Source organism: Alexandromys fortis, unplaced genomic scaffold (assembly GCF_014885135.2).
Source record: "Alexandromys fortis isolate MF-2015 unplaced genomic scaffold, M_Fortis_MF-2015_v1.1 scaffold_136, whole genome shotgun sequence".
In the NCBI taxonomy this organism is placed as follows: Eukaryota; Metazoa; Chordata; class Mammalia; order Rodentia; family Cricetidae; genus Alexandromys; species Alexandromys fortis.
The window spans coordinates 194320-221649 of record NW_026068024.1 but is presented as its reverse complement, the minus strand read 5'-3'; the positions used below and the strand labels follow the sequence as shown (position 1 = coordinate 221649).

The following is a 27330-nucleotide window of genomic DNA, read 5'->3' as shown; positions in this document are numbered from 1 at the left end:
AGCGAGGACCGAGAGCAGAGGTGAAGGAAGGGAGAGGGGTCTGGAGAGGGGGGCGGACCACGGGAGCTGGAAGCAGGGAGGAGTACGAGGGGCGTAAGCGGCAGGGGGGGTGGCGGTGTAGTACGGAGAGCCAGCTAAGGGGGAGGGCGGCGGGAAAGTGTGAGCGGCGCGGGAGGGCGCGGGGCCGGGCGGGCGGGAGGAGGCTCCCGCGGGGGAGTGAGGCGGGCGGGCGGCCGTGGGAGGGAGTGCGGGGCAGGTGGCGGAGAGGGAGGGCGCGCGGCGGAGCGCCGAGGCCAAGTGCATTGTGTCTGGCGGCGGCTGCGAGCCCACCGGCGGCTGCGGCGGGCCGGCAAGCCATGGAGCCGCGGGCGCTCGTCACGGCGCTCAGTCTCGGCCTCAGCCTTTGCTCCCTGGGGCTGCTCGTCACGGCCATCTTCACCGATCACTGGTACGAGACCGACCCCCGGCGCCACAAGGAGAGCTGCGAGCGCAGCCGCGCGGGCGCCGACCCCCCGGATCAGAAGAACCGCCTGATGCCGCTGTCGCACCTGCCGCTGCGGGACTCGCCTCCTCTGGGGCGCCGACTGCTCCCCGGTGGCCCCGGGCGCGCTGACCCGGAGTCCTGGCGCTCGCTGCTAGGGCTCGGAGGGCTAGACGCCGAGTGTGGCCGGCCGCTGTTCGCCACCTACTCGGGCCTCTGGAGGAAGTGCTACTTCCTGGGCATCGACCGGGACATCGACACCCTCATTCTGAAAGGTGAGCGGCGGGCGCGCCCCGCGTCCCGGCTCCGTGCAAGGAGCGCAGCCTGGGCTTCCCAGAGGCGCGCGGGTCCCCGCGGCTGCCTCTCCAGTAGCCGCGCTCCGCTGCCCCGCGCATTTTTCACCCTCCCTGGCTGCCTGTCTTGCCTTCCATCCCCAGCTACTCTCTCTCTTCTCTCTCGCCGTCCTTTGCTCCTCCATACTGCCCTTCTTTTACCATTTTCTGGACTCCGCTTTACCCCCTATCGCTGTCCGTTTCTCTTCCCCTTTCCTCCCCTCGGTCCTTCTCCCCTTCTCCCCTGTGTAACTGCCTGGCTTGCGATGTGTGTGTGTGTGTGTGTGTGTGTGTGTGTGTGTGTGTGTGTGTATTTTCTTGACGCTGTTTCCAGGGAGGGTGACAGCCACAAAGACTAATCTTTCTCAACTAGGTTAAGTTGCGTTTTCCTTTGAGAAATGCCCTCTGTTACAGACGTGGTGCAAACCCAGAACGGCGCGGCGGGGGGTGGGGGGGTGGGGGGGTGGGGGGCAGTCTTACTCATGGAATGTGCTGGTGTTGGTTGGTATCGCTCTCCTGGAGGGTTCATGGAGAGCGAAGAAGGTCTGCCCTCCGAACAGCTCAAGTTCAGGGTCTGTTTGAATTGGACTTTACACACAATAATTCACTGGTGAATGCCGCTAAGACATCCGCTTTATTCATTATTCAACCTTCCCGATGACCCCACCCTCCTCAGGGTCTAGGCAGTAGCTGAGGAGTGACAAGGGCCAAGTCCTTGAAAGTAGTCTTGAGCACAGAGATTCTGTATGCCACACTCTTACCGTTGTGACACTTTGTAGGGCTGTCTTTATTGTTTCGTTATTAGGCACTGGGTTGTATAGCATCACTTTGTTCCTCTGGAATCTGAAACACCTAGCTCGTGTATGTAATCGGATAGTTTAAATATTTTTTATAATCCCATGCATGTAAAAAAAATCAGTATGAGAATACTCTTTTGTGGAGTTTCCTTTAACTTCTAGCTCAGACCTTAACAGAATTTTTATCTCCCGAAAGCAAAACAAATAAAAGAACGTCTTTTCTTTGATCTCACTGTTCCCGAAGGGAAGTCAGAAGTCAGTCCATCTTAAAAATTCAGAAGCAAGTGAACAGATGCGCATTGAATTACAACTTGCCATGAAAGTATGTAGAAAGGAGGGGGTTAATAACGTGCTGGCCTTCCCCATCTTGTTGGCTGGCATAGTCTTCGGTTCTCAAACATGTCAGTTTCCTCCTTCCCATGGCTAGCCCAGCTGGGGACTGCCATCCAAATCTGTTGGTATATGGAAGGGCTCCAGCAATGGGGGGGGGGGCAATTCGATACAGTAATCTTCCTTTGAGAAGTAACCCTTTTTCTTTTCTGTTTCAACTTGCATCTGAATGTGATTTCTCCTCATGAAGACACTGCATAATTAATCCTGATAGAGGCACAGCACATGAACAAACTGTCAAAGCCTCTTGTGGAGGCTCAGCTACGGAATGTTCATTTAGGCAAGGCCATTTAGAAAGTTAAGCTGCGTAGTCTGTCTTTGGAAATGGCAGAATTGCGTTTTCCACGCACTCTCTATGCCTGGAGTATTTCACTGCTTGCGATTTGGATAGAGTGTAGTGTCTGAAACAGCAGGGCAGAGTCTAGCCCTGAGCAGGAGAAGTCCCATGGGGATGCTCCAGGATCCTTGTGGAACTCTGCTGGCTAGCTGAGGTACCCAGCTCTTAGAGTGTCCAGAAACAAATGGTCTTCCAAATGGAGGATGTTCTTAGAGACTGGTGGATCTAGTCTCCCAACCACTGTTCTACCAACTTTTACAGTTCCGGACAGATGGCTGCCCAGTGCAGCCCACAGCAGAACTCACTGCAGATCACATGAATTATCTGGTTCTGGCCACGAATGCATCTTCTAGACGAAAAAAATGACCTCACACTTACACTATTGATGGTTGTTAGCTAAACCTTTGTGGTGAACACTGGGGCATTCTGGCCAGTCATAAAATAAGGAGTCCCATACTGGTTCTGTCTCTAAATCCCAGTGTGTTTTCTCCCACAATTATCCAAACTTACGTGGCTTTTGGTTTTGTTTTCTTCCTCTATGAGCTTTGGAGAACATGTTAGATCTGAAATGTATCACTGTTTTAATAATAACAATGTGTGTTTAGATTCCTGGGAAACTGGTGAGCAGATGCTATTTGGGAATGAGGAGCTTGCAGCAAAGGATATACCACCATGGTGGGATCATGATGTGTTGTTGGGGGATGGGCAGAGATGCCTCTGGTACTTTCAGCAATAGTCTGCTCCTAACCCACACTAGGCTGCTTGAGTAACTCTTTGGGCTGTTTCGCCTCCGGGAAACGAAGGGAGCACAGATTTCATTACAATTCTGATTCTGTGGATAATCTGGAAAGGGGAAAGCATACATATTTACCTGTGTCGAGCAGATGGTCGGAGCATCCATATTAGGTAAACACTGTTACTGTTGTTTTGGCACCTGACATCGAGTGGCTGCGGTGTGAGTTTCCTAAATGAGCACAAAACACCAGAAAATGTCATTCCGTGTAACGAAAACATTTCTCTAACTAGAGGCTCAAGTTCTACTTCTTACTTTCCTCTCCGAGTGAGCTGATGAGTCTTACAACCATTTATGAATTTTAATTATTAACAGGTTGACTCGGATAGGAGACTAAGAAGGGGTCAGAATGGGGGCCTATGAAACTTCTGGTATGTTTAGTGAACTTCTGAGACAAAAGTAAGTTTGGACACAGGACAAAGGTCGGATGTAGGTGAAGCATGCAGAGAGGGCAACATTTTCTCACTAGAAATATTAATATTCCCTGTGTTGGAGACCCTGTAAGTATTTCTGATGTATAAGAGTTAGAAACATACAGTGACAAATTAGATTAGAATCAGCATGTGTAGACCCCATAGTATTAATCCACCCAAGAGCGATCACACAAACAGGAAAGCATTCATCTCAATGATACAAAGAGTTGGGAGAATAATCAAATTCTAATTGTTGTTCCCTTTTTATGATTCCAGTTCACATTTATCTAGTCTTTTCTTTAGGAGGTTTAGGTTGAACCTCTAAACCAAACCTTCAACAAAAATGGTTGTTTTTCTTTTCCTTCCTTCCTTCCTTCCTTCCTTCCTTCCTTCCTTCCTTCCTTCCTTCCTTCCTTCCCTTCCTTCCATCCTTCCTCCTTTCCTCCCTCCTTCCCTCCCCCTCTTCCCCTTCTTTTCTTTTCTTTTGGATATGAGGTCGAATAATATCCTAGGCAGGCCACCAACTCACTAAGTTGCAGGTGGTGACCTTGAACTTCTGCTTTGATGAATCTTTCTTCCTTCACTGCCCAGGTACTGGGATTACAAATGTGTACCTGTTTTATGAAGTGTCGGGGATAAAATCCAGGGCATGCTAGGCAAGTGCTCTACTAAATAAACTCCAAGCCAAGCCTTTTAGGGACCAAGACTGTACCCTTGTGCTGATTTTCCAGACCAACCATGAGCTATTCCCTGGCGATTTGTACACTGTGTTTCTCTAGCATCAAGTTCTCCTTGTCTCAACCAGTCTCTAAGCACCATCTTGCTCAGCGGATGTGTTAGCTGGTCTTTTATTGCTGTGGCAAAATGCCTGAGAAAAACAACTTACTTAATGGAGGATTTATTTCAGCTACTAATATTGTCCATGGTTGGCTAGTTCTGTTGCATTTAGTAACAAGGGGAGGCAGAAACACCGCGGTGGAAAGCTGCTCCTTTCACAGTGATCAGGAAGCAGAGTTTATCTGGTGCAAGGATACAGCACACAAAAGTACACCATAGCTGAGTTAATTCTTCCAGCCTCCTCCTTTCCATTTCCTCGCAATAGCACACCATCAAATTATGACTCCATCAATGATCCAGTCAACTCCCCAGATCTGCATCTCTGAACATTGTATTAAGTACATGGGTTTATTTTTGAGGGGAATGGGATCCGTGTTCAAATTTTAATGCCAGGAAAACATGAAGTCTTATCAGACGCTTTAAAAAATAGTTTATCTTGTATTTCTTTAATTTACTTTCCTATTCAATTAAAAGCGTTCCAAAAGCTTGAGTGTGGAAAGTAATACTAGAAGATGTTGTGACATGTTGGGGAGTTCTTTTGCTCCTCACTCTAAGCTTTTTTTGCTTGTGTGTTTTTGTGGGTCTGGTTTTTGTTTTCTAATGATCACTTTATGTGTATGGGTGTTTTGCCTGCACACATAGTACACACATTTGGCTGTGTACCATGTGCATGCCAGTGGGGGCCAGACTAGGAGTTTGGACCCCTTGGAACTAGAGTTACTGATGGGCATGAGCCATCATGTGGGTGTTGGAATGGAACCCTGGTCCCCTGGAAGTGCAACCAGTGCTCCTAAACACTGAGCCAACTCTCCAGCTGGTCACTGCTTTTTTGGCTCCAAGACAGCTTTCCTGGTCACTAGCTCTGAGAATATGCAAATGAGTCACTTCTGCCTAATCGGAGGAGAGGTGTAGAATAGTTGATCAAACCAAGTAGGCACTTGAACAGAATGGATTTAATGCTCTGGGCTTCTGTGTCACGGGGAATGTGGGAGGGCTGGAAGCCCTAAAGATAGGCTCTTTTCAGTTAGCCACCATCCATTTATTTACTCAGGAAAGAGATGGTGAAGTGTCAGGCATTAGCTAGACGCGGAAGAGACACCGGGAGTTGCACGAAATGGACAAATCCCCGTCTCCTTAAGAAGGCATTTCAAGCAGCCGAGTTTGTATTTTCTAGTGGATTACACAGTAGCTACTCTTAGTAGGCTGTGGAAGATGACCTGAGAGAGTGGAGAGCACTTTGGGAGAGCCGATAGCGCTAGTGCGGAAATGACAGAAAGGACGGCGCAGAGTGATGGAGTGTCGAGCCCTGTAGGGACGCCCTGGCATCCTGTCCAAGTGCAACAGTGTGCTGAGCTGCAAGGGCAGATGCAAGGAGCATCCTTTGGAAAAGCTGCATGTGCTTTCTTTTAGTGCCTGGGAGCATTTTCTTTAATAAATAAGTATTCGTGAGACCAGTGAATACATTGTGTAGAATGTGGAGAAATCAGTTTTGAATTGGAAATGGTCCCTGGACTCTACCGGGAGTTCTAGCTCTCGGATTAGCTTTAACTTAAATTTTTTTTCATTAAGAATTTCCACTAAGAGCAATCAACATTACTTTTAAATTTAATGCACTTTGTCCATGTAAATCAAATTTTGGTGTTATACTCTGCCTACAATAAACAAAAGGAAATTTAAAGTAGTATTTTTGCTTTTATGAAATTAAAAATGACAGGATTTCAGAGATGGGGAGATTATAATTCTACGTATGTCACGTTAATTTGCGAAAAATCAATGAGGACTGAATTGAGACTTGAAGTAGAAATATGTCCTAATGGTCTTTGAAGCAGTCAAATGAGGTAAACAGAGATATCAAAGACAGTGAGTGGTGCATAAATACGTTGTCATTTTGCTCTCGGGATGAAAAGGAGAGAGAGAAAGAGAAAGCTTTGGAAAGAATTTACTAGGCCTTCTCTGCTCTGTGCTAATGATTTATCTGCTCCTCCTGTTGCTTATTCTCCACAAAATTAATAGTCTGCACAGGACCCACCAAGTCCTAACCGACGCAGAAATAGATTGATGATTTTCTTCAGCTCCTTTGTAGACCAAGGTATCACTTGTGCAGGAATAATTATCTACCAGAGTCAGAGCCACCTAGGAAGCTGAGAGGCTGGCGGTCTTTTTCCTCCTTGACCCAGGAGAACATAGAATGTTTGCAGATCTTGCCTTAGATAATGCTGGCGAGGGGATCCCTCAGTTTTAGGGAGTCTGTGGTTGGGATTAAGTGTTCAAGAGTACCCGCTGCTCTTCCAGAGGACCCGGGTTCCTTTCCCAGCACCCATAGTGGATTGCATACACCCATGTATATCTCCAGCTTCAGAGGAGCCAATGTCCTCTTTTGGCTTCAGCAAGTACCAGCATACATGTGACACATGCATGCGTGCGTGTGTGTGTGTGTGTGTAACTCCAGTTTCAGGGGATCCAACACCCTCTGGCCTCTGAAGGCACCTGCACACACGCCCACGCTGCACATAAACTCTTGTACACACACACACACACACTTACACCTTAAACAGACTTCCTTTATATCTCTAAATAAGTGGCGTCTAAGATGTTTTCGAGCATGAACTCTGATACTTATCTAAACATAATTTTTCTTACTCGTTTAAAATTGTGTGCAAGGGCTGTATTAGTACATGCATCATAAAGCAAAGACAAAAGCAAATATTGAGGGGCACAGTATTGAAATGGTATAAAGAGAAATTTTGCTTGGCTACCCCAGTGCCTCCCCACAAACACACTTTAAAAACGGCTTCTCTTGATGCTCATTAGTACAGCTACTCCTGTCCTCTGGGCAGAGGGAGGAGAGGTTTGCTTATCATGGCTGAAATTTATGCGTGCTCTCCCAGGATTCTGTTAGACCACACACATTTATCTTGTGCAGAGGAGAGAAGATGCATTTTATTTCCACATCAGTTCTGACGTTAGGCACAGTATTAAATGAGCCCTTTTGATTAAACAACTGCTACTTCATCCTGCACAGCTCTTAATGACGAGATTTGTAGTTTTGTCTTGTCCCACCATGTGTGGAGGCTGAGCATGCCCGAGTGCGGGGCTCTGTTTCAACACATTCTGTCACCAACACTCAGGAAGGTTATCCGGAGCAGGAGTTAAATTCTTGCTACCCTGCCTTCCAAAGAAGAGACTTGCTTTCATTCTTGCCTGTTTGGACACAGGAAATATCTTTGAAAAGTCATTTACAAACATAAGAGTCAATGGCGCTTTAAGTGGTCTGTGATCAAAATTTCCAGAACTACTGACATTTTCATTCACTATGTCCCGTGGATAACATTTAGCAATTGCCTTGGAAGGGAAAAATGGAAGCTTTTTTTTTTCTATTTTTCTTTTGCTATGCCATGGAAAGTTCACATCCAATTATACCCGACTTGTTGTGACTGCCCTCCCCCCGCCCCTGCTTAGCTACTGATTTTTCTTCTTCTGTGCTCAAAAAGAGCCCTCCAACTCCATCAGGCAGACTGCTCGTAATTGTCAGTGTTCTTGATTGCTGTACAACATAAGCTTTGGTTGGAGGAGCATCTGGAGTCACAAAAGAATCCCTGTGTAACTGCTAATCATGAGGTCTGAAGAGTAGGGACATTGATGGGATGGAGGCAGGTCTCCGAGTTTTCCCAACAGGACCAAGAGCAGACTCCATTCCATCGTGGTGAACGCCCGCAGTGACAGGGACGCCGGCTTCTCAGCCTGGAATGATTGAGTGTCAGATTCTCATTGCAGATTGTTAATGCTGGGACCTCTGCCAAGCAAGCTGTCGCCTCAGATCTGTGCCCTCGTCCCCTGAGCTCACCTGTCTTTTATCTACCCGATCTTCCAGAGAAAGTCCACTGTCTTTCTATGAATCTAAAGTGTGTGAACGTCTTTGGTCTGTTTTCTTGCATGGCTTGCTGGTTTCAAAGAATAAAAGTAATCAGACTTTATCTGATCATCTTCTCTATAGCTTACCCCCCTCTAATAGCAACCGGTGGGATGGGAGGGGAAAACTGAAAGCAAACCCACTGAAAGATTGGCAGAGTGCAAACAGCAAATATGGTTCCTTTGAAGCCAAGTATTAGATCATCTTAACCATGTAGATCTGCCTTAGGATTCAAGAGATTTAGTTTTATTCCAGTGTGTGTGTGTGTGTGTGTGTGTGTGTGTGTGTGTGTGTAAGCATTTATATGCACCATGTACATGAGTACAGATGCCTTCAGGGGCCAGGGATGTTGGAGCCCCTGAAACTGAGGTTGCGAGCCACTTGATGCAGGTGCTGGGAACTAAGCCTGGGTCCTCTGCAGGAGCCCTAAGTGCTCTTAACCACTGAGCCATCCCTACAGCCCCAGTAACTATCTCTATCAAAACACCAAGTATTGATATTATCTATAGCTGTGCATAGCCTTTGGTAAAGAGTTTCTAAAAAAAAATCAAAATAAAGGCACTGTGGCTAGAGAACAGACTTTATCTTCCAAACCTGGTAAAAATTTATAGCGCTTGTTTGTTGGCTTGCTCGCGGGGTTTCCCTGTGGTTAAAAGTGATTGCGGTAATTAATCTGCTTTATCGCAAGTTTTAACTAAAAGGATATAAGTGAACTTCTTGGAGTGTGAGCTCCGGCTTCAGAGACGGTGAGGCAGACAGCTTTCACAGCAGAGTACTGGGAAGAACAACATGCTGATTTTGCCTTCCCTGCAACTCAGCCAGACAGCTGACTGTAGATCAAGCAGTCATGTCCCGGGGGACGCCCATCAGGGGATGCACCCGCAGCGGAAAGGGAAGAGCATAGGATCTGTATTTTACTTTCTCCTTTCTTGAATTACCGAGGATGCAGTGAATTACTAACTGGGTGTTCCTCAGAGCTTGAATTAAAAAAGAAAAAAAACAATTGTGCATAGATTTTTTTAAAAAAATATCAATTATCTCTCTTCCCCCTTAAGAATCTGAGGGGTTTCGGTGCCTTTTGGTTCCTCCAAGGTCTCTGACATAGTTCAGCTGGAAAAGAGATTCCAGAAAGTCTTGAAGTGGGAAATTGTGAGATGATTCTGGAAGGCTTGATTGTCTCTGTAACAGGATGCTCACCTGCAAATCAGCAATGACGCTTGCGTCTGCCTGGAGTACTTAGGATATATCTGTAGCCGTCTCAGGAGGGGCTCTATTAGGCTGGAACCTCATTTTGCTACATTTTAAAGAATTTTTTAATCTGATGTGGGAGATGTAAGGACTTGCCTCATTCAAGAGTCAATACATAGTAGCATCAGGGAAAAAAGAACCTATTTGAAAAAAATAAGTGATTTCTTAGAAAAAAAAAAAAGAATGCCCATCGCTATAGGTCCTGTGTTAATAGGCTGCTATCTTTATCATCTCGTCAGCAGTGGAGAAGGGCCTCTGAGTTGTGGCTAATTTGTGGTAGAAAGCTGTTCCCCATAATACTTCGGATTATAGAGTCTGAGCAAATACTATTCATGAAGTATATACTAAGAACAAACAAAACAGATCACTTGCCATATGATGAGAAGTTAAGGAATAGGACATCAGGGCAACAGTTTGATCCAAGATAAATTTCCAGGGGGTGGGGAGCAGAAATCCCCATGGCCTGCTGGGGTAGTCTGTGCTACATGGAGGAGAGGATTTGAGCTGGGGAACTGATACAGCTCATACAGCTCATTTAGTCCTGAGCATCTGGCTGGCATTGCAGGGAAGTTCTGCTTAGCGTTCAGACAATGGAAGTACTGGCTGAAGAGAGCTCCAACTCTCAAGTGCTGGACGAATACAGAAAGAAAGGGAAAGCCGCAGCCATTGCTAACCTGAAGGGCTCTAAAAAAAAAAAAAAAAAAAAAAAAAAACCTGTGTTCTTCAGGGGCTGGAAACAAATGACACAAGGTCACCATTTGCCTCCGGGTGGCTAACAGGCAAAATCCGGCTAGAGGCTGCTGGAGGAGTATCCAAGTTGTGGTACATTGCCTTCTCAAGGGCTTCTGAGAGCTAGAGATGGCTCTACCTCTGTTTCTGTCCGTGTCTCTCTCTTTCTTTGTATCTCTCTTCCTGCCTATCCTGTTTCCCCACTCTGCCCTGCCCCACTTCCAAAGAAACTCAAACTGGTAGGAGGTAGATAGGAAAATGCAGGTGGAGTCAAAGAGCCAGTCAAAGAGGTTGAAAGGAAGGTCAAGCCCTGGCCACCTGATTTTGTTCTGCGTACTCCAGCCAGTCACTTGCAGTCCCTCTGACTCCCCCACCCCTTATGAATGCTTGTCTGCTGAGTGTCTGTGCACTGAGCAAATCAGCATAATCCTGACCTGGCTTTAAGTTATAGGCAGAAGGCATCTCCGGGAAGGAGTGGCCCTTTGATTTTATGCAGAAGAGGTGGCAAAGGAGCTTAATCCAACTCTGTTTTCTGGGGGTGGAGGTTGTCTGGTGGGGGAGTTGCTGGATGCAGTGGCGTGGGGGTTTCAGTCCTTTAAAGTCGTGCCTTGGTGCCACTGCTGATTTAGGAAAGTGGCAGCTGTATAAATAACTCATTACCTGTTGTTCCTCTGAACAGGTCCCCAAACACCTGATTTGGAGACGTTCAAAAGGAAATGACAGGAGGAACCATAGAAGGTCACATCTGTGCGTGTCGTCCAAATGTGCCAGTTACTGAAGTGAATTTGTCTGATGGGCGGTGAGCGGAGTAGCCCCCAGCTCTCGTAGGCATGCCCACAGATGCGTGTGCAGAGTTTTGTTTCTGCTGTGGTGGCAACTGAGTACGTTGTACTAACAGGCCCCCGAGTTTCCTTTTGGATTTGTGGCAGGGGCGAGTTTTAAAGAAAGCGATTCTGCTGTGAGCTCCCTTCTAGTCTCATGTGCAAGTTAAATCCGCAGGCCCATTTCTCTCCCCCCTCCCCGCATTATTCTTCCATATATGTAGTTTTTTCTGGAGTTGTTTTATTTCCCAAAGGGTCAGATACAGCAGCACTTCTGATGAGGTATGACACATTATAATTTGGGTTATGGGTATAATTTTTTTTAAAAAGGAAGTTAATACAGTACTTGATAAACATTTATGCACTCCTCTGGGTAGGTTTATTGGCTACGAATGTTTTTGTGTCAAATAACAGAATATCCAAAATAAAAATGGCTTAACCTGAAAGGAAAAAGCATCACCTTGCATAATAGTCTGGAGGAATTGTGCATCCCAGGTAATTACAGAGGTTAGGTACCGGAAGGCTTTAGGAGTTGCAGCAATGGCAGCTTTGCCTTCAGCCTGGTTCCGGTTCCTTTCTGGACCCAACTGTTCTGAGTCGCTTCCTCACTTGGTGACAGTTTAAGAGGTAGGCACTAGGAGAGGCCCTACCCCTTCTTGGTCCATTTTTTTTTTAACTGTTGTTGTTTTTCAAGACAGGATTTCTCTGTGTAGCCCTAACTGTCCTGGAACTCACTCTGTAGACCAGGCTGGCCTTGAATTCACAGAGATCCGCCTGCCCCTGCCTTCTGAGTGCTGGGATTAAAGGCATGCGCCACCACCGCCCGACTGGCCCACTTCCTATAAAATGTTTATAAAATGTTCAGTCGACTTTTCCACAAGTCTCACTGCTTGTAATTATGTCCCGTGACCGTTTCTAAACCAACGCCTGACAAGTGATAATTAATTCTCATAGACTAATCAAGCTCTACCTCTGAGGCTGAGAGGCATCACTCTGCTCTGGAAACTCATGGTTACCTGGTTTGCTCAAAGTTAGACAAGGACATGAATCCATAAATGTGGAGCTGCCACAGTGGGGATTTTCAGACGGCAGCACTCAGCTCTTCTGGTTTAAGCTTCCCCCGCACTCTACCCCTATGAAGGCCCGGTCTTTTTCGTTCTGAAATCACACTGTTTTTTTTTTTTTCCTCTTAATCTAGAATGACCCACAGGTTGTACAGTTTCTAGCAGGCTTGTTTATAATTGTACTTTTAAAATGTGAAGCAAAATGGGCAAAATTGTGCATTTTCAGAGTTGTAAATGGACGGTGCCGTTTTTAAAATCTGATGTCCATGAGATTGGTGTGGTCCATATTGAGGCACTCAATATGTGCAGATGTGCAGCCTTTGTCTCCCCTCTGCCTTTCCAAATAAATGAAAGTTCAGCATCTGCCAGAAGAGCCTTGAAGGGGTCCCTTGTCAGAACAGGCATACTTTCTCATAGGCCAGTTCTTTGATAAACCTGTTCAAGCTGCACCCTGGCTTATTTTAATTTCTTGATTCTGAGGAAAAGAGCACAGTGATGATGTTATATTTCACTCCCAGCTCCTGGCTAGTTCTAAGTGACCATCACACCAACTTTCAGACAAGCCTATAGTAAGTGTGAGGAGGGAATCAAGGCCTCTGTTACTGCTCCTTGTGCTCCTTGTGTCCTTGCACGTCAGTAGAGGCACATACCCGAAATCCGAAGAACTAACCCGTTCCATTTCAAAGCTAGGCCAGCTTCACACCTAGAAGGGCAGCTGAGGGAACATCTTCTTGGCTGTGTTTGTTGCTACATTTGGAGGAGGCGGATGAAGGAAAGGTATCAGAAGATGAGCCCTCGTCATCTCTGCAGGAATGCTCACGGCCCTCTGCTGCCCTGAACTTTGTGTTTCCTGATGGGATTCCGTGCTCCTCTACATCACTCCTCTGGCACCAAGAGCTCTGTTTATTTGTGTCTGATGTCTGCTCAGAGCAGGAATGACAAAGCAAAAGCGAACTGTTACAGATGGGATGAGCTAGCAGGACTTTTTAGTGCAGAGGCCTGAGAAGATGCAGTAAAGCCGCGAGGTGTGTGGGAGGACACATATTTAGACCACCGGATTGCACGCCAACTTGTAGGTTCAAACACACCACACACACACACACACAGTGAGAGAGAGAGAGAGAGAGAGAGAGAGAGAGAGAGAGAGAGAGAGAGAGAGAGAGAGAGAGAGAGAATATGGACATATATGCATGCAGGGGAAAAGAAAGGAAAGGCTGTAGGAAGACCAGACAAGCCGGCAGGAGGAACATGTGTTTGCTGAGTCTCTGGGAAGCCATCTATAGGTCTTACTTCCTGAACATTAAAGACAGTCAACATTTTAAAATGAAATCTCGTCACGTCTATCCTTTCACTAAAAGATTCTGATGAGATCTCCTCAAGTTTAAGCTTATTATTCCAAAGAAACCAGTCATTCCGCTCATAGATACATAAACAATAACTTGTATTTAACCACAACAGCACTCTTTATAACAGCCCAGTGTGTGAACAACCCAAATGCCCATCAACAGATAAAGAAACGCGATGTGCCCGTATAATGGACCATTACGTAGAGGTTAAAAGGGGGCGGAGATGAAATAGTGGCACATGCTTCAACATTATGGGCTTTGTAAACTTTATGCTCAGTGAAGGAAGTCAAGCATGTACTGTAGTGACCATGAACTGTAGCAATCCTAATAACCAGACCGGGCAGATCTATAGAGGGGAAGGGATTGCTTAGTGGGTGTGGAATTTTCTTTTGGGTTTATAAAAATGTGCTAGAAATAGTAGGGCATTGCACAATGTACTGTCAGTAAATTGCACAGTTTAAAATGGTGACCAACAACAAGAGCTTCTCAAACCAGTGATTTCCTCTTGCCCACAGCTACAGGTCTGAACTTCTTGTGAGGTCATACACAAGCTTTTAACCAGAAGACTCCAGCTATCTTTCTCCATTACCAGCACTCCTCCACAGCAACTAGGGTTAGGTTCCACTAGAATTTGCTGTTCCCTCACACATGGGGTGGTAGTTTCAATGTGATTGGTCCCCATGAGCTCATTGGGAATGGCACTATCAGGAGATGTGACTTTGTTGATGTAGATATGGCCTTGTTGGAGGAAGTGTGCCACTATAGAGGCGGGCTTTGAAGTCTCATATATGCTCAAGCCATGTCTAGTATCTCAGTTCACTTCCTGTTGCCTTTGGATCAGGATGTAGAATTCTCAGCTCCTTCTCCAGCACCATTGGCCTGTACATCATATTCCCAGCTGCCATGCTCCCCACCATGATGACAGTGAACTAAACTTCTGAAAGTGTAAACTGCCACCTCAATTAAATGTTTTCCTTTATAAAATTGCTGTGGTCATGCCGGGCGGTGGTGTCGCACACCTTTAATCCCAGGAGGCAGAAGCAGGCGGATCTCTGTGAGTTCAAGGCCAGCCTGGTCTAAATGAGATAGTTCTATGACAAACTCCAAAGCTACAGAGAAACCCTGTCTTGAAAAATCAAAAAAAAAAAAAAAAAAAAAAAAGAAAGAAAGAAAGAAAGAAAGGAAAGAAGAAAGATTGCTGTGGTCGTAGTATATCTTCGCATCAACAGAACCTTGACTAAAAGACATGCTCTTTCACCTTTTTATAGCCTGTTCTGCCTGAAATCCCATTCTGTTTCTTCCATATAGGACTTGTCTGCCTTTTCCTTGAAATTCAAGTACTATTACATTTTCTGTCTGTCTTCTCGACCCTATCCTCAGCTCTACTTTCATTCTTTGCAGAGTAAATTTGAGCTTTTATTAATAAATTCTGCTCTGTGGCAGTTTCATATGATCTGATGCATGCTGGTGGCTGCCTCCAAACTTCTCTGATCCTCTCTCATCCCTCCCAGGCCCTCTCCTTCCTTCCAGATTCTTTCCCTTGCTCACTACTTTTTCTTTTGCCTAGTGCCCAACAGAGTTTAGCTAGAGCTATATGTGTGGCCATAGGTTTGAAACTACCTATTAGAGCCTGGTGAGCTCCCACTGGATACTATGCTCCCCGCTCTCCCAGAATCTGCTAGTTGCCAGTAGATCACTAATAAGAGGTATGGTCCCACGAGCCCCTTCCCAGTCTATAACTGACTGTTAGGAAGATTTGTGTTCACCCAGTGACACTGACACAGCCACTGAGAGTTTATGATCACTATGGCTGTGTTGGACATTCTCCAGGACTTCTCCCTATATTATGGTTAGTTCTTATGAGCCTTGTGAGGGTGATAAATGTCTTTTTTAGGGCGGAGCCCTCAGCCATCCTTTATTCTCAGCATCTTCTGTAGCCAGGGCTGTTTACTATAGTGAGAAGCCTCTCTGATTAAAGCTTAGAATAGCCTCTGTTTGTAGAAAGCAGATGGATGCTGTGTAAATTCAGCAGTATTGGTTTCCCTTCCCAGAGGCCTTGTGGGTTTCCATCTAGGTTCACAATGCTAGATAGAGATTTCCTTTGGTGAAGCAGGTTGAAAGACAATCAAGGAACACTTGGTGACCTCCGTAACTGTTGTGCCACTATTGCATCAATGGCACATCTTACCTAGAAGACTGGAATTGTGATTCGTAGACGTCACAGCCAGGTAAGGAAGTTGATTCCTTTAACTGCCAGCAGCCTGTGTAACATCATTGGGCCCTTAGGTTCAGCTTGATTTTTTCCCCCTTGAATCTAACCTGTGTACTGTTTTCAGTAATAGGGTCTTATCAATAATCCTGTATTGTTTTGGGGCCTCTGAGTTCTTCTTGACAGCCAGTTCCTACAGAGGTATGCAATACCAGATACTGGGGGTTTTGTTTGCTGTTCCATTACTCCTAGGACTAGCAGTGTCTAGCCTTGTAGCATACCTACAGGTTACCATATAGTAGAGAGATTTATTACATACAAACTTTATTTTAATCACCACCCCCTTTCCTTATGCCCTGTCCCTACATCCCTCTTTCTGTCCCTTATCCCTGTCCCTACATTCCTCTCACTGTCCCTTATCCCTTGTCCCTACATCCCTCTCACTGTTTGAACTTTTACACCAGAATGAATTGTTACACAGTGTTTTACCTTTACCCACAGTTTTGCTGTTCAAAGTCAGTTGTGGCCTAAAATTATTAAATCAAAAATTCTAGAAATAAATGCTTCATAAATTTAATTGTGCAGCATTCTGATGAACTGTTGCATCCCTTACTCTATAATGCCCATGAATTGAGAATCGTCCCCTCGATCAATGGAATCAATATTATATGCTACTGGCCTGCTGGTCATGTAGCAGCCTCTGTGTTATCAAGCCAGTGCTAATATCTTAGTGCCTGTGTTTTATTTCGTGTAATAATACCCCAAAGTGCAATGGTTATGTTGCCACTTTTATTCTAGTATATTATGATTATGTTGATTGTTATTATTAAACTTTATATCTAATTCATAAGTCAACCTTTATCATAGTTAGACATGTATGCAAAAAACATTATGTTTGTAGAAGGTTTGGGTCTAACCACAATTTCTGCTCTCTGCTAGAAGTTTGGAGACATTCAAGTTTTGTTCTTGAATGAAGAGGAGCAACTATTGAGTAGGCCCCTACTGTGTTATCTGTGCCTCATTATAGTGATGTTTGCAGTGTACAGTAGCCTTTCCTTGTCCATTCTTTCTCTGTAACTGGAAATGGGGAATCGATACCAGCTATCTTATTATTTGGACCATACAGATCTTTCTATTGAATGACTCTTCAAAGCAATCATGTTGGGTGGATTTAAATCACAGTCAAACCGGATCCATCTTCTTCTCATCCACTCGCCGAGGCGCTCTTTCAAACACGAGAGGGGGAAATTGTTGTGTTTTCAAAGACAAAACACTGAGGCTTGATTAGAATCAGACACTAATAAATAGAAGCCAAAGTACTTGGCATTTAAAAAGTAATAATTGTCGTGAAATCGTAGAAACCACAAAAGCTAGCATTCATGGTACATTTTTTCTTTTCAAACCATTAGAAATATCGATGTAACATGAGCGGAAAGCTCCTTTATGGTCTTTTCTTACAAAAATGCCCCCAATCCTTAGGTGAAGGACTGTGAGACCATTCAGGTTTTCCCGTCTTGCTGTGTGTCCCCACAGGAAGTCCCTACCTCCAGGAACTGGTCCTTTATCCTTTTACACGAATCGCCAGGTGGTTTTCACATCACAGGAGCACAATGTAGTGCTATTATTTTGCCAAGTTCATGCATAATGTCCTCATACATTGGGGTTATTAAATGTTCCTTTTTCAATAAAGTTATTGTAAGTCAAATTGTGTGCTTCCCACAGCCAGAAAGCAGAATGGCAGGAGGGAGTTGCTGGAGGCCTCATGGTTGATGTCCTTTACTGGTCCTTCATTGAACTATCTTCTGCTGTCAGACTTGTCCTACGGAGGCTTCTAGGGAGAACCATGTGAAGATGTGAGGTGGGGGGGGGGTGGGGCTTCTCTTCCTCCTCTTCAAGAGACGAGGGGCTTTGTTGGGATTCTGGAGTATCTTTCAGCAGGTTGATTTTGCAGTTTATTGAAGTGATAGGAGTCAAGGAGTTGGGGGCCTTACTTCACTGCGTTCTTACCTGATTGTGTGACCTTGGGTAAGTCATTGAGTCTCTCCGGATCCAGATTAGTTCATTTTTAGACAGAGAGCTAGGGCGTGAGGAGAATCTGTCCAGGTCCCTTTCAGAACTTTTGTCATGAGGATAGCATGCCTAGACAACACAGCTTAATCAGCTTGGCAGAGTGCCAGGACGTGAAAAGGTCGCCTTTCTGGAGGAGCAGGTGTTAGGACAAGCCAGTGTAAGGACTTTTCCCTCTTTTCCAATTCTTTACCATGTGGCTGTGCTTTACTCTTTTCAGTGTGATATGCTTTCTCTAATTTTCTTTTGCGTTTCACGATGGAATTAAGGGATAAATCAGGCCTTTTTTTTTTTCCTGTACTTTTTCAACATTTGCATTTTGCGGCCACAATGTTTGCCCCTGGGTTGGAAGTATTCAGTCATCTTATTTTCTCCTCCCTGCCTGCATTTCACGGGGACCGGTGTCAGTAAGATACATGTGCTTTGAGGCAACAGAGTTCGAGTGTATTTTTAAATTGAGAATATACTTTAGAAAATGTCATAGTATGTCCGATTCAGAATTTGCCTTACCAGTTCATTTCAAATGTCTTTGAAGAACTTTTGAAAAGATTTTGATGAAAGAAAGAAATTCATTGTCTTTTATTGCTATAGGGAAAATTTGAGGTTGATTTTCTTCTTTGCAGCCTGAGGGTATTTCATTTGCATAATCTACGTGAAATCAAAGAGAAGTCCACAATTATGCCTCATTTTGCTCCAGAGTTTTAGTGGCGTGCTTTCTGAGTCTAATAGCTAATGCGTTAAATACCTGGAAGTTATATTTGATCAACTTTAATTCACATTATGAATCTTGATTATTCATTTCAATTTCTTCCTTTCTCCTTTGAATGATATTTCTAGGTAGTTTGCCGAACATTGTAATCGGCATAATAGTTAATTTCACTGAAAGTCCTACTTAGAGAAATTGAACATGATATCCCTTTGCTCAAACCCATTTCTTTGTGTAGATGGAAGACACACCCAGCAACAGCAAACCTTCTTGAGTTAGCAGAGGCAACTGCTGATCTGCAGTTCATCCTGACACTTGACAGCACTGTTTGGCTTGTTTGTTCTTAAATCCTTCCCTCCCAAGCAGACACAAGATGGACAAACCAATATCCTGAAGTGGCCGCATCAGGGTCTGATTGGTTGTCACTGAGAGAGGCACTGTGTGTCTTCAGTAGACATACTGTGTGAGTTCTACTCCCAGTAGCCACACTCTGTGCATGGTGAGCACACTGCCTCACCTCTGACCTGTTACAAGTGTTAAGGTCATTTGAAAGTCTTACTTCAGGGTTGTTTAAATCAAGACAGATGAATCTTTCCCAAACAAGTTAACCAAACTGCATGTAAAGGTGTTGGGTAAGACATGGAAGAGAGATCTGTCCAGAAGGATGAAACGAGAGCCATCCATGTTGAATTCATAATGAGAGCACATTGGTCTTCACTTTGATTTCTGAATATGTTTCTTAGGATTTTTTTTCATTCTATGGGGTATTTGTTTCTTTGAGAGGAGGAAGCATATAAAATCCACAGAAGATAACGAAGTAGGTAACTCTGACCTGTCATGATCGTATGATGAAGAACGCATCACTGGTAGAATAGAAACGGTGCCTTAGCCCACAAAGTACCGTTTCACGTAATTCAAAATAGTTCTTACAAAGATAGGAAGGAGACACGTTCTATGACTAAGCATGTGTGCTTGGGAAGAATAGTGGTGGAGCTGCTGGCAATTACTGTGGGTGTACTGTGCAGAGCATGTCTCTAGTAGTGTGAGGGAACCCTGGGAACTAGGAACTGGACCTTGATCCTGGGACAATGGCAAGTTATCTAAAGCACTGTAGGCCCCAGGTCCTCATTCTTACAGTGAAGAGTCAAGCATCATACTTTCTAAGCGTTTTCAAGCTCTTACATTCTAGGATTTTACCGGTGGCATTGGGAAGTTAAGGGTGAGCTCCCCAAGTCCATCTTTCGTGCATCAAAGTTGGTTTGATCTTACTGGAAAGATGGATTTACTCAGCACCTTGCTCATGCTTCTGCCTTCTGAAACAGAAAGTGCTAAATCTGAGTTTTGTATAACGACTCAAGGTTATTGTGTGCTATGATGATCAATATCTAAGTTCCCCTCAAGGAATGTGTGGGGCTATGGAGGAGTGGTGGCCTTAAGACTTAATGACCCAGCCTATGCTTTGAAAAATGATTGTGCTTATTCTGATTATTTTTTTGTTTTATTGGCTGCTTTGATCAGTATGATCTCCTTATTTCTATTGCCTACTTCTAGCTATCCCTCTTTATAGTCCTCCTCCTCCTCTAATGGGCAAGTACTAGTAACCATTGTAAAGCCAGTTGACATTCCCTGAAGTTACTATATGTGAGCCCAGGTGACATTTCAGGAGTCACTTCTGCCAGTGAAGACTTACAGAGTTCCTTACCATTGCCTGAAGCTTAGCTTTGGAGGTATTTTTTTTTTTCTGTGTTGCAACAAGTATTAAGTATCAAGGCCTATGTTCCTTATGATATGTATGATTCATACATACGAATGATATGAAGCTTGTAGCTTTCCTCTGAGAGGATATAAAGAGGAAATCTAGCCAAATCTGAGGGACTATGAGAGGCCTAAGGCATACAAAGAAGCCGTGGAGAGGGCAGGCCTAGAGGAGCTGCTAGTGTCCAGATGATTGACAGGCACGGTCAGATCTCATTTGTGGGCCATCCCACATAATCACCTTGGCTTGCTCCTCACCACCTTGGTAAGATAAGTGCAAAGGGGGAATTGGTAGCTGCGAAGGTTAAACTAGGAACCCATGGTGCAGCCCTTCTAACTCCTTGTTCTTCTGATCCTCAGGGCTCCTTGCAATAATTAAGAGAATTTAAATTGTTTATTCACTTTTTTGTTTATTTACAAACAAAACCCACCCTATTAGCTTGCAAACTACATTATGTCCATTTTAGCATAAATTTTGTTGCTGACTAATTTACAGTTGTTTAATCTGCAGAGCTGGCAATTTTTGGAATCCTCCTACCTCCTCCCTCATGGTCTCATCTCACCCATCCAACAACAGAGCTGAGAGTGTTATTTTAAGATATGGAAGTCATATTAAACATATCATTGGGTATCTAAGCTTTTTCTGAAAGTTTTAAAAGAAAAAAAAAGTAAGGCTGGTCTTCTGCAGAATTCTCCTCTTGTTTTTTGCATGCCCATACCTAAGAAACAACACAGCTTGCAGTTAGACATGATGCTTGCTGGGACCACATCCTTTTCCCGGAGAAGGGAGCTCATCAAGAATTGAACATTGGAGTCTGGAACATCTAGTCATCTCTGTAGCTGTGGCTTCACCTACCATGCGCTTTTGCTGTTGTTGTTGTTTTGTTTTGTTTTATAGTTCATGAGGGTGATGGAGAAGTATTTGGGAGAGCTGAGAGGAGACTAGCCATTTGGGAACTAGAACCTTCCATACTGTCCGTGCTCGCATGGGCAGCTAAGCTTGTTGAAGCTGTGTGTCCTCTCATTCAACACAACCAATGTGGCTGATCGTGTGTTGGAAGACATTACTCACCGGTCAGAGGCTGCAGCCTCCCCGTGACCTAGTTACTAAATCTCAGTAAACTCAGCAATGTGAGCTCCTTCTCTCCAGCAGAATTTCCTGCCTCTACAAACCCTTATCTGAAGAATGTCTCTGGGCCGGGAGGACTGGCCTTATCTAAAAGCCGTCTCTAAAACCAGATGCCGGATACATCATTAGTTTGACCCATGGGACAGATCCCTGTTAAGAAGACTTTTTCTAGGAGCACTGATATAGGACCAACTGCCATATACTAGGCCTTGTGATAGGAGCATGCCGTTCAATGACAGTTTGTCCCAGGCTCCCCGATCCTATATATTCTTTATATTCCGGAATAAAACTGAGCTGATTCACTGAACTCTGTCTCCCGGAGGTGTGTCTCCATTTGTGCTCTTTGGCCACATACAAACCTTTCTGTCACCTCTTCTGCCTCTTTCCCTTCTCGACCTTGTGGCCGACAGGCAGAAAGGGAACGAGGACCCCACAATGATGGATAGGCAACTCCTACTGCTCACTTCCTACTCAATGGAGAAACACTTCCTTTGGGCTGTAGGAATGGCTCAGTGGGTGGAGTGCTTGCCCAGAATCCAAATACAGCATTGGAGTGGCAGAGACAGGAGGGTGCCTAGGGCTTGCCGGTTTCCAGGCTCAGTTAGAACCCTGGTCTCAAAAAAAGGAAAGTAGAGAGCAGCTGAGGAAAATATTTAGCCTCAACCTCTGGCCTCCACATGTGCACCCATCCATATGCGTGTACGCATGTGCATGCATGCACGTGCACATGCGCACAATCAAAAACACTCATATACATACAAAAAGAAAAGGAACTATAAGCACTTTCTTAATTAAACAGAAGACTCTGGGATTACAGTCCAGGTAGCAGCGTAGCCTGCCTTGTTTATTCTAAGGCTCAGGATTGACTTCTTCTGTATTGATTGCGACTGATAATCACGCAGTCTATTGGGCTGTTTCTAATTATTTTAGCTATCTTCATTATTGGATTGTGCATGATCTGTTTTGTTCAAATAATTTCTCAGCGAAAAGGATTGGAGCAGCTGAAGAGCGCAGGCATCTACCTAATTCCTGCCTGCCTTTGCCTCCAGCCCTTCGTGTCATGTTAAATGAATCATTTTGCTCCCTTGCTTTTCCTTCTTCTCCCTACAAGCAAAAAGAGGATAGCATTTATCTTGTAGCTTGCAATTTCGAGTAATTAAATATCAGGCACTATCAAAACATAAATTGTGGATATCAGTTTGATAGGATCATCTGTGCTGACTTCGTGTACTTTGGATTTATTATTTTTTGATTTAAATTCATAAATATATGCTCAGTGTAGGGATTGCAAAAAAAACTGCAAAGAAGGATCAAAAATCATCTATAATCCCTAACTTAGTTCTACAAATCTGTTAAAAGATTTGCTTTCATCCTGTCTTCATGCACATATACAAACACATATTTGAGATAACATGAAATATACTGTCTCACAACCGGCAGTAAGTCTCAAGAATTGTAGAGTTTTAACCGATTTTTTCTATCCACATAGTGTTTTAGTGTGTGGATGCCCTGCTGCCCAGTTAGCTCATCTTCCTGACTCCCTTATCTCCTCCTGGAATCTCTTCCACCAGCTGACAGAATCAGCTCTCTTAGATAAATTTGATATATCACTCTGAGTCTAGAGTCTTCTGTCGCTCCTGCTAACCTGGATGAGGTCTGGCCGTAGGGGAGAAATCTTCCGTCTGGCGTCCACTGACATTCTCTCCTCACTATTAGTTCTCTTTGCTTCACCCCGCCCCTTACTCCAGGACTGTCAGTTCGTATAAACACCTCCTACCTCTGAACGTCGCCTTGGCATTTCATCTGTCTGGAAGCTCCTTCCTTCTGCCACCTGCCTGTCTCCTGAGGGCATCCAGCCCCCGCACCCCCTACACACACTGGCAACCTTTCCTGGCAGCTCTCTGGTGGCCCTGTTTGTATCTCTATCGCGTATGCCACTGCTGGCCATCCTCAACCCATTCTCTGTAGACTAAAGGGAAATGGCTTTGACTTACGTGCTAAAAATCATCATCTCTGATCATGACTTCTAGTTCACAGTCTGGGGCCACAACATCTCAACCCGGACATCAGACTCTTCCGCACTTAATCCCACTCCATCTTCCCCAGCGCCCCTCTTGTTCTCTTCACCCCAGGCCTGCAGGCCTTCCTGTTCCAGGCCTGAGCTGCTCTCCCATTGGCAGCCCTTGAGCGAGTGTGCCCTTACTGTTTAGGATTGACTCTATCATCCCAAGAGCCTTAGCCTGCCCCAACTGCCTTCGGCATTCCCCCCTGACTCAGGTACCCTGTTCTCTGATTCCATAGCCCTGCATACTTTTCTTTTATGCTAGAGCTGACATTTTACATCTCTTTGTGCTATTGTTTCACGAAGCTTGTCCCCTTCATTGGGCTGCAGACTCTTCAAGGGAGAGCTTGTGTTTGTTTATGTTCAGTTTGTATGTGGAACAGGACTGAAGGCGCTGGAGAGGTGACATCACAGGGTTCATAACTCAAGTTAGACAAGCGCTTCAACTCCCAAGGGAGGCGCCACAAGACTTGTTAGATTAAACCAAATGGATTCAATTAAAGGCGGTCACAAACATGAAGTGCCTAGAGTCTAGGAGACCTTTGACTTATCGGCTGTTTTATGATTAAGATTCAGAATTGCTTTGATGGGGATCCCAAGTGAGAATATAAGGGGGCTACAGCCCATTGTCTACAGCCCTAGATAGCCAAGATAGGATGGCAATGTGGAATGGAGCAAACCTGTCCTGGTTCTGCTTTGAGAAATGACAGACTTCCTAGTGAGCATCTTGTAAAGCTTGAGTTGGTTTGCCCACCTGCAGTTTTGCACCTTTGGCAGCTGACCAGTTTACTGTGGGTTTTGTTCCACTCCATATTGTTTTGAGTTGGGAACTCTATGGCTCAGGGTGGTCTTGAACTTGCTACGTAGACAAGGATGACCTTGAACTTCTGATCCTCCTCCCGCCACCTCCCGGTGCTGGGGTTACAGGTTTATGCTCTCACATCCAGTATTTTTTATATAGTTGATGCAGTGCTGAGGATTGAACCCAGGGCCTTGTGTATGCTAGACAAGTACTCTACCAACTGAGCCACATCTGCAGCCCCACTCTGGGTCTTAACCAAGTGATACAGCCGGACGCTCAGAGCATCCACAGATTTCTTGTTTGCACACTTGCGTCTTGGCAATGGGGTGTGCACTCAGAGACCTATTGTCTCAAATACAGTCTGTCCACAGCAGGCTGGGGTGTGGGGATGTACAGCCACTGGCCAGAGCACCTCAGAGAACCATGTTTAACTTCAGCAGGAAGTCAGCTGATGCTCAGTCTTTGGAAAACTCGGGTACTTCTGAGCCCTGAGGGAGAAACAGAGGCAAGTACTTTCCCTCCCAGCACGGCTCTGTTAGGAGTCATGAGGCCGGTGGGATGCCCTAGAACACTGGCTAGCTAGCCCCAGGCTTTGAAAAGCAAACAGACTCAAATCAAAATCATCTGGTAACAGAATAATCCATAAAGGATGTTGCCATGTTGCTAGAGAGATTTGAAGGGGGGAAAAAGTCCTTAGAATTTTCTTAAATTAGGTTTTTCTTTTAATTACCTACTTATCCTTCAGAAACTTGGAGCGTCCCCATTCCTTATCAACATATTCCTTGTCAATTATGCACAGGCTCGGGCTTATGGTGCCGAGGGTGATGCTTTAAGTACTCGGCAGCTGGAAATGTTTCCCCCTGGGCTGAGGGGAGTGAGAGGAATGTTGATGTGCTGAGCAGCCTGGCTGCTGAGGGGAGCCAACAGAGCAAGGCGCCTGGAGGCAGGGAGCCAGGCTGAGGGGGGTTGAAGCCTGGACTGTGGATGTGGGGGGGTGGCAGAGTTGTTGATGATGGGAGGATGGGGGCTGGGTGCAAATCTTTTGACTTTTACGATCCTGATGAACTGTGCTTACTGACTGGTTCTTAACATCCTCTCCTTCAAATAGCTAACGTAAGGATGCTAAGCAAAACTGCTTATTGGCACATTTTTTTTTCCGCCCATGCTTGATTGGCTACATCATGCCGCTTGATGGAAGATTAATGCCGGGAACATTGTGTGGGTACGCTCTGATGAAATGTAAGGGGAAAGGCAGTGGTGTGTGTGTGTGTGTGTGTGTGTGTGTGTGTGTGTGTGTGTGTAAAACTATGAGATGCAATGTGTAGAGTGAGGTACATGTCTGGACTGTTTCCAAGATATCGCGTCCTGTGTCCTCTCTTTGTCCTTGATTAGGCGATGTGTATGTCTTTGTTAGGACTCCATGTAATAAGGCCAGGTGGTAAACACAAAGCGATCACAGTTCACCTTCATGTTGGCCTTGGAACTGCACCAAAAGTCCATTTAGGCTCAAGCACTTGGTCACTTGGATTGTCTGAGTTATGTGGATAGGTGAGCGATTATAAGATGGGAAGGGTGGCTATCCAGTTTGAGAGCGTCCAGTCGTATGGTAGGTTTCCATCCTCATGTGAACAGAGATTCCCATATGGAATGTCTGCTTCACTTGCTCAGACTGGGAGGTGTCTCCTTACCATTGTCACATTGGGGTTTGAATACCTGCCCCTCTCCAGTCCTATCTCGATGTGAGCTTGTGTGCCGGGTGCCCTGCAGTGATCTCGCTAGGAGTCCTTCCCTCATCTTCTCCACAGCCTCTGCGAAGCAGCCTGTGAGCAAAATGGGACCAGAGTGTAGACAGTTACGATAAAAGGAAAGCTACATGCCAGTGTGGGTCTGCCTGCTCTGCGCTGTCCACTTAGAAGAATTGGCTGGGCATGAGGAGAAGGAGTCCTAGTGATTCCTATCTGGTTGCGGCTGTTCAGACAGTCTTGGAAGCAGATGGAAGGACCAACTTGTTATTGTGACTGAGAGGCAACTTTAATGAGTCACTGGGCAGGTTATTTAGCTGCTCCAAGCCTCAGTGTCCCCCTTAAAACAGTAGTAATGGAGCCAGTCACAAAGAAATGGGGATAGAGCTCCGTGCACGGAGCCTGCCATGTAGGAAGCGCTCAGGAAATTCTTACCGTCACTGGTTGTGCAGCCATGAGCAGCCGTCCCTCATGCTCCATGCCTTGTCCCCTGATTTGTGAGAGCGGGAGGGAGCTTGTCTGCCACATGAAGTGGCAGGGGTGGTAAGAAAGCCCTCTGAGAAGAGCGTAATGTGCTATGTAATGAATAAAAGCATGGTTGCTATTCTCCTGCACTCTTGCGGCCACCGTTCCAATGTGCTCAGAAGTGTGCTTGTCAGGCTGTGGGTCGATGTGGTGACTTACAGATGTGTGTGGAGTCATTTGGAAGAAGCACAGAGCATAGGGAACTAACAAAGGCTGCCAAAGCCAGAGGGCCAGGTGTCTGATTGTTGCTTCCTGCTACTGCCACTAATGGTTTCAGGGTTTGGCCTCTTCCGAACCATCAGGCTCCTGCGATTGGAAGGTACGGCATCCGGCCTCATCTTGATGACAGACTCCTGGTAAAATGTTATTATCCCTTTACTTCTTTTCCCCTGGGTTCTGCCAGACAATCTCTCTACCAGAGAGTGGGCTGAAGAAGTAAAAAGAAATTCAGATATCAGCTTTACTTGAATATTGCTTAGAAAAAAATTGAAAATATTGCTTAAAATCAATTTATATGTAGTTTTTAAAAATTGATTTGAACAATCCATAAAAGCCCAAGAGTACATTTCTGTCGATTATAAACCAACTATATAATAAACTGTCTTTTAAAAGTAGTTTAATGGACTCCTAATACATATTTATAGGGTACAATGTGACATTTCAACATAGGTGTACAATGTGGAGTGATCAGTTCGGGTAATCATGCCCTTGTGTTAGGGACATTCACTATCCTCCCCATTGGCTATTTTGAAATCATTAATTACTGCTAACCATGGTTATCCTACTGTGTTCTGGAATGCTTGTAGGTATTTCTTTTATATCCACCACTGAGCCT

The 27330-nt window shown here is 45.1% G+C and overlaps 1 protein-coding gene across 1 annotated transcript in view; it reads left to right on the top strand.

Moving 5' to 3' along the window:
- The first annotated feature begins 237 nt into the window (after nt 1-237).
- The window catches only part of Tmem178a (transmembrane protein 178A), a 56526-nt gene continuing 29433 nt past the window's right edge, over nt 238-27330 (top strand). The window contains exon 1 of the mRNA XM_050163543.1: nt 238-756. Coding sequence (XP_050019500.1) covers nt 357-756 — 400 coding nt within the window. The 5' untranslated portion in view covers nt 238-356. The remainder of the gene's footprint in view (nt 757-27330) is intronic.